General features: G+C 50.7%; 1 protein-coding gene across 1 annotated transcript; it reads left to right on the top strand.

Annotated features, from left to right (window-relative positions):
• Positions 1-928: 928 nt before the first annotated feature.
• LOC104510379 (CCR4-NOT transcription complex subunit 10-like) lies at positions 929-6,881 on the top strand. Its single transcript, XM_010152610.1, has 6 exons — positions 929-1,038; positions 2,801-2,931; positions 3,720-3,755; positions 3,853-3,980; positions 5,269-5,344; positions 6,591-6,881. Exons 1-6 carry the CDS (start codon positions 980-982, stop codon positions 6,743-6,745), a joined length of 585 nt encoding a protein of 194 aa, XP_010150912.1. The 5' UTR covers positions 929-979; the 3' UTR covers positions 6,746-6,881.
• The last annotated feature ends 83 nt before the right edge of the window (positions 6,882-6,964 follow it).

The raw sequence follows: 6,964 nt of genomic DNA on the forward strand, positions 1-6,964 counted from the left end.
GAGAGGGACGAAGCCCCTGCTCCCAGAGGCTGGAGCCCCGAGGATGAAGCAGCCCGTGCTGAATGGTGTCATCCAAAGTCTAAAATATCCCCAAGTGCCACGTTTTGGGGTGGGGGGAGCTACTACGAAGTGTGAAGCTTAGCTTAACGATGGCGTCCTGATGTGGGGCCGTTGTGTGAAGATGGAAAACGCGAGTAGTTTGGATTTCGTTACAGGAGCTGTCAGAGATTTTTGTGGGGTTTGGAAAGACAGAGTCTGTGACAGCGACAAAACGCCACGCGCCGATCGGCGTCTTGGCAGCGGGTTGCCGCTCTCGGTTGAACACAAAACTGGAAATGCCAAGCTCTCCAGCGTTTACTGTCTCCCTGGGTGCAAATGTTGTACAGTAGGAGTGAAGCAGCTTACGAGGTAGTTGATCCCTGCCGCGTGTCCGTAGGGGTACGTTACAGAAAACCACAGATCTGGTACCCTTTGCTGCAGCAGAAGGGGAGGGCAGGGAAGAGGGCGCAGGGCGAAAGGAATAAGGAGGGTGGGAAGGGGGGGCTGTCCGTAAGAAAACTGCCAGGTGTGGTGAGGTCCATCTGGGTTTTTTTAATCTGTTATTTATGAGTAAGATACCAAAATCTCATTGAGCAGGCAGTGGTGGGCCTTGGTTTATGCTGCCACAACACAATGTACATACCTCCTCATCTAGGGAGCGTGACTGAGGCCGAAGATGACCAAACTCTAGCTCCTTTGCTGCGTGGTTTGACGCAGAGATGGTACCGAAAGCTTGTGACTTATTTCTTCCGCGTTTAACAAGAAATACATCTTGCAGCTGTATCTGGAATCACAGAATTCTCCGTTTAACATGGGCTTTCCCCCCCTTCCCCTTTCTTTTTTTTTTTTCTCCCCCTCCCCTTTTTTTTTCTTTTTCCCCTCCAGGTGCTCAATACTTGCGTGTAGTGCTTACGTGGCTCTGGCTTTGGGCGATAACCTCATGGCACTGAATCACGCAGATAAACTGCTTCAGCAACCAAAGCTGTCAGGGTCTCTTAAGTAAGTCTGATGTGGTCGTTTCTTCTTTCTCAGCCCTGCTTTTTGCTGGAGAGTTCTGAGTTGACGCTTCCAGTGTCTGTAGCTCCTTGCCAGTTCTGTGTCTGATGCAAAGAATAGCTTGGCCCTCTCCTGTTCTTGCTGAAGCCCTGACTAAATGTTCATTGACACGCAGGAACGTGAGTCCCCTTGTTTGTGTGCAAATTCCCCCTAATTCCCATGTTTGCTGTTTGCTCCTCTCCAGCCATGTTGCCCACACAGTGGCAGGACCATTGTGTCTCTGCCCTGATCCACTGTGGGGCTGGACATGCTCAGGGGGGGCACAGCACAAGGGGCAGGAAGGAGCAGCCGGGTGGGGGGGGTGGACAACATCAGCCCGAGCCGATGTGCTGCCGAAAGCTCACTTACGGGACCGCAGCTATGGAGGGGAAGGTTTTGCTCAGCCAGCAGCGTCCCGTGTCTTGGCTGTGCTGCTGTGGCTTATGGGGGTTCCCTTCTTCAGTTTCTGCTTTTCAGTTCCCATTTGACACGGTCTTTTTTGGAAGGATGTTCACAGCTGGTTCTGATTCTGTCCACCACTTTGGACCCATCTCTGCCAATTCAAAAAAGACAGCTTTAGCCCCATCCTCCTCACCTTGTTTGTGCATTTAATCCACAACTGAACGCGCACAGGATAAAATTCAGCAGAGGTTTTTATCACAGCCATGTTTTTTCCAACCTGGGAATGTGCTTGTGGAGAGCAGGCTAACTTGTTTTGGGCAGCGTACCCTAGAACAGGCCAGGCCAATTGAGTTGTTAGGGCTCCTGTGCTTCAGACTACGGCAGAAGCTTTGCGCACACCCGTTGTGTAAGGAAGACTTCAGGAGTTGTGAAGGCAGCGTTACCGCTGGGTAATGCAAGAAACACCAGACTGGAGTGTTTGGAGAAGACAGAGCCGCGTACCTTGGTCCCAGGGAAGCAGGAGCTCACGCAGAGCGGGAATGTTGAAGCATTCCCGTTTCCTCAATTGCATGGGGCAAGTCAGGTTTGGTGTGCCGGCTCTCAATGGCAGAAGTTGGTCTGGGTGGCTGACGCCTGACCTGCTGTTCTGTCATTCGCTCCAGCCAGTGGGTTGGAGGCGGCGTGTGTACGGCCGCGTCGAGCAAGCCGGAGCCTTTTCTGCTCAGCCTCTGCTGCAGATTGAGTAGCTGCAGACTAACTGTGCTCTCCGTCGACGGGGTTCCTTCTGTCCCAGAGCTGAAAAGGAGAGCTGCTGATGTAGCTGAGCTGAACCACAAGTGGCAAACACCCCTCATTCTTTTGCAGAACCTCCGGCTGGGAGGGGGTTTGTGCCCCAGGGCCGGGGCTGTGTAGTTGCTGTCCTTAGAAATGCAGCTAACTTAGAGAATTCCTTTGATCTTTATGGAATGTAAAGTCACTGCACACCTCACATTATAGACGTATCCGTATCCTGGTGTGTTTTCCTGAGGATTCCTCCTTTAGTTCCCTGAGATAAAGCCATACCAAGGTACTGTTTTTCTGGAATGGCAGTTCCTGTGCATGAATGAATTGCCCTCGCTCGGGTGCAGATTTTCTCACTACCTTCGTGCCTAGAAAGCAGTGAATGGCAGAAGTGGGTATTGTGACAGTATTAGCAAGCAAACTTCCCTGCAAGCGTTTCCAGTAACAGTGTTCACGTCCTCCCCTTAAAAACTGCTTGTGGTCTGACCTGACAAACCGTGGGGATCTTCCGCTGACGTCTGCCCCTCCCCCTTTGCTGTTGTAGGTTTCTTGGGCATTTGTATGCGGCAGAAGCTCTCATCTCTCTCGACAGAATATCTGATGCCATCACTCACTTGAACCCCGAGAACGTCACTGATGTTTCCCTCGGGATCTCTTCAAATGAGCAGGATCAAGGTTAATGAATCCACACTTCATTAGAACTGATGATGCTTTCAGCTGCCTTCCTGCTGTAAATTTCCATGTACAAATACAGTGATGCGTAAGGCATCTTGTTTCAAGCCCGTAGGTTGTTTGAGGGGTGGGGTGTTTGGGGTTTTTTTGTTGTTTTTGTTTTCCCTGGCTTGAGTTCCTACTTCGTGTTTGGTTTGTCCTTTGCGTAGTTGTCATTCCTTGGAAGTGGTTAATTCTGTAACATAAACAGGACTCTATATTGAGCTGCTTTTGTTAAATATGCAATTATGGTTAAGTTTGGGCTTCATACCTTCATGCCAGCTTTTCAGTCTCATAAACCAGGCCTTGGAGTGTATCAGGGAAACGAGGCCTTGGAGTGTATCAGGGAGCTGGACTGCACGTAGTGAGAGACAGGGGCAGGGAGAGCTTAGTTAGACTCCATCGTAAGCTTCTTGCCGTGCTTCTAGCTGGGAGCGTGTAGTCTGCAACAGAACGGTGCTTCAGAGCCCATCTGTGTAGTTAAGCCTACAGCAGCTCTGATTTCAGTGACACGTCTGCAGTTTAAACTTCACTGAACTCCTCTGCAAATCTAAAGGCTCTTAGAGAAGCAAATAATTAAAGATGGGAAGTCTTACGTGGCCCAAAGCCTTGAGCAAGCTGGTATATTGGCCCTCTTTAATGTCAGACTGTGAAAAAAGAAGCAAATTCCTATCTTTGTGTTATTTTTCTAATAAGTGTTTTAAAAAAAGCTTACAGAACGTGATGGGTTTTGTGGGCTTTTTTCTTTGCAGGGTCTGACAAAGGAGAGAATGAGTCAATGGAATCCTGTAAGTACCAGCCACCGTGTTCAGCAGAGTTCAGGACCAGAGGCCAAAAGGGAAGTACAAGGCAAAAAAAGAATGATTTTTTTTTTTTTGATTGCAGCTGGCAAGCAGACCCCACAGTGCTACCCCAGCTCGGTCACGTCTGCGCGAACGATGATGCTCTTCAACCTTGGGAGCGCTTACTGCCTGAGGAGTGAATATGACAAAGCTCGCAAGTGTCTCCATCAGGTACGGAAAACAAGTCTCAGGACGGCTTTAGGGACAGAGGTGCTTCTTCCAAAGTGCCCCGAGATCACAGCAAACTCAGGTGACTTCGTAGCTCAGGTTTATTTGCTGACTTTGCTGAGAGAGGCTCTCCTGTCTCTATCAATAACCAGTCTTCGTTAGTAATGTAAAGGAATTCCAAATTCCTTACTTGTGTAAACACTTCAGTACCACTGTGGGGTATATTAGATCATGTCAAGACGATGCTGTGTAACTAGGAAACCTTTTCACTTCCTACTCTTCATTTTTTTTTCTTGGTTTAGCTCTCATCAGTTGCTAACACCATTGAAGCTGTTAACTTTAGGGCTGTGAGAACAAACAACTTTAGGGCTCGTTGTCTGCCTTGCAGTTCTACTGGAAGTATGTTTCTTTCCTGCCTCTTGTCCCAAGAATTTTCGAGTGTCTTCACAGAGCCTGCGTCATTCGGTCCATCCCCATCTTCCAGTGGTGCCATTTCCATCTGTCTGGACGGCTGCTCAAAGCCTGTGTCATTCGGTCCATCTTCCAGTGGTGCCGTTTCCATCTGTCTGGACGGCTGCTCACATGCCTTGTTCAGCTGCACACGGAAACAGCGGTCTTCCAGGCCGCTTCCTAGTAGTTGTGTAGGCGAATAGGTTTGAATTCCGTGAAGTTCTCAACTCCTTAAGGCCGTTGTCTGCCTTTTTTTTTTTTTTTTCCCCCCTCCTGAGGATTGGGCAGGTGTCTGCGCTTGGGCTCCGTAGCACGTGTAGAGCCCGGAGGAGCGTACGGCCGTCAGGGGATGTGACGTGTAGTAGATCTCTGTATCTACAATGAATTCCTTGACATCATAGCTGAAAAACATGTGGGTGCCAAAAGCTCATGAACGACCCTCGTTAACTTTCTATTCGGAACGTTGGAGCAGCAGAGGCCGCTGCCTTTTGCTGGCGAGATGACAGGTGACCTCAGCGGAGTGGCCCGGGCATTACAGCCTCGTGCTGACGTGGGCACACAGCGGATGCTGCTGCTCCCAGGTGTGAAACAATCCCTCAGTGCAGATGATCCCGCAGCCTCTCCCAGCATGCCTAAACCCGACGGAGGGTCTTTCTTTGGACACAGAGTCTTCGTTTATGAATTGTTACTTGGCTGTCACCATCAGCATGGCAAACACGGTCTTGTCAAGGGGCACTTTCTTGGAGCTGGATGTTGTCTCTCAAGCACTTTTTCTCCCCACCTTCCTCTTTTTCCCTAAGGCTGCTTCGCTGGACTTTTTCTCCCCACCTTTTTCCCTAAGGCTGCTTCGCTGATCCACCCCAAAGAGATCCCTCCGGAGGCCATTCTGCTGGCTGTCTATCTTGAACTACAGAACGGTAAGTTTTGAAATGTTCTGTTGACCTCCATTCAGGATACAAGGGCAGGAGGGCATTATTCCTGGTCCTTACAGTTGTGCCAATATTTTGCACGACACCCTTTAGGCCCTGGGTCTGTTTTACGCTGCTATGGATCCGTCTATCTGCACCTTCCTTTCCCTGGCTGACTGCCATCCTGTTCTTGCACTCGGGACTTGCTGCACTTTCACCTTCCGAGCTGAAATCTCCCGTGCTTTGTGCAGAAATTAGCACTAAAACCCTTGATGAGGTTAATACTATAAAAAGGGTTGGAAAGGCTTTCCATTACAAGACAGCTGCCATCCCAGTTTCCCAGAGAAGCCGTGTCAGGGGCTGTGTAGCAAGTACTGTAACAAAGCTTGTCATCCTGGTAACTCTCCCTTCCACAATCCTTCCTTCCAAAGGTTCCTATGAGGGGAAACCCCATTTGTATAATGGGAAACTGGGAAGATTGAGCAGCGTGAGCAGGTAGAGCATCACCCCTGAAGCTCTCGCGGCTGCGACCCCCTCCCCCTTGGAGCTGAACGTCCCGGAGCTGCAGGCGGGCAGAGGGGCTGGGGTGTTTGTGTTGGGAATGGAGGCTTCTCCAATGCTGCTCCTTTAAAACAATGCTTTGGAGTTGGGATTTTGGAAACCTTTCTTTCCACAACAAACTGCAGAGCAGAGAGGGGAGAAACTGGGATCAACACCTCTCGCCCCCCTCTAAGTGTAGAGCCAAAAGGAGTGGGAGATGCTTTGTTCTAGAAAGGGCAGCAAAGGGTGCGTCTCTCCTGGAACTGAAACATCAGTGAAAGGATTTGATAAGCAGGAGAAAGGTTCTTCCCAGAACTTGGCGGCTTCTCTCCTGGGGTTTTATGGGCTTAATCGTCATCACAGACGAAGTTTGTGCCTGATAAACGTGCCCGATAACCACCCTTGCCCCTCGCGTGGCCGCCTGTAGCGCTCTGTAGGGTCTCGCCACGCGGACGGGCGAGAGAGAGGAGGTGCCCTTCAGGAATTTAGAAGGTGCTCCAGCATCTTCCGGCAGCGCTGAGGTAAAGGCTGGGTGTTTTCAGCATCGGTTTCAAACCCCCTTTTCTCTGCTGCTTTTTGTGGCCATGTCGCTGAGCAGGGAGGCGGCTGGCGTCAGCGGCCCCGGGCGCAGGGCTGGCTTTGCAGCCGTGTCCCAAGAAGGGCGGTGGGAGCCCGTAGCCGGGGACGTGGGTTTTCACCAGCAGCTGTCTTGCAGGTAACACGCAACTGGCGCTGCAGATCATCAAGAGAAACCAGCTCCTCCCTTCTGTGAAAACCCTCTCGGACGTGCGGAAGAAGCCCGTTTTCCAGCCGGTCCACTCCATCCAGCCCATTCAGGTGCCAGCCTTCACCACTGTGCAAAGGAAGTGAGGTGGTGCCTCCGCCTGCTGCTGCCCTGCCTGGGGGGGGCCGGGGCTTTTGTATATGTTTTTTAACGTAGGACACCTGCCTTCCCCAAGTGCTGGAGTGTGCCCACTTCTGTACATTTTTAATAAAATGCATAAACCAAGAGGCACGCTTGGAGGCGTTTTGTGAGGCAGAGAGGTTGGCAGCTGGTGTGAAGAGGAGCAGCGATTTGCCATCAACCGG

Source organism: Eurypyga helias, unplaced genomic scaffold, assembly GCF_000690775.1.
Source record: "Eurypyga helias isolate BGI_N326 unplaced genomic scaffold, ASM69077v1 scaffold7455, whole genome shotgun sequence".
Classification (NCBI taxonomy): Eukaryota; Metazoa; Chordata; class Aves; order Eurypygiformes; family Eurypygidae; genus Eurypyga; species Eurypyga helias.

What these genes read in the sequence shown, in the direction of transcription:
- LOC104510379 (XM_010152610.1), top strand. Translation starts at nt 980, where the DNA reads ATGGCACTGAATCACGCAGATAAACTGCTTCAGCAACCAAAGCTGTCA. An exon ending in AAGCTGTCAGGGTCTCTTAA is followed by an intron (nt 1,039 to 2,800) that starts GTAAGTCTGATG and finishes TTGCTGTTGTAG; the next exon opens with GTTTCTTGGGCATTTGTATG. An exon ending in GAATGAGTCAATGGAATCCT is followed by an intron (nt 3,756 to 3,852) that starts GTAAGTACCAGC and finishes TTTTGATTGCAG; the next exon opens with CTGGCAAGCAGACCCCACAG.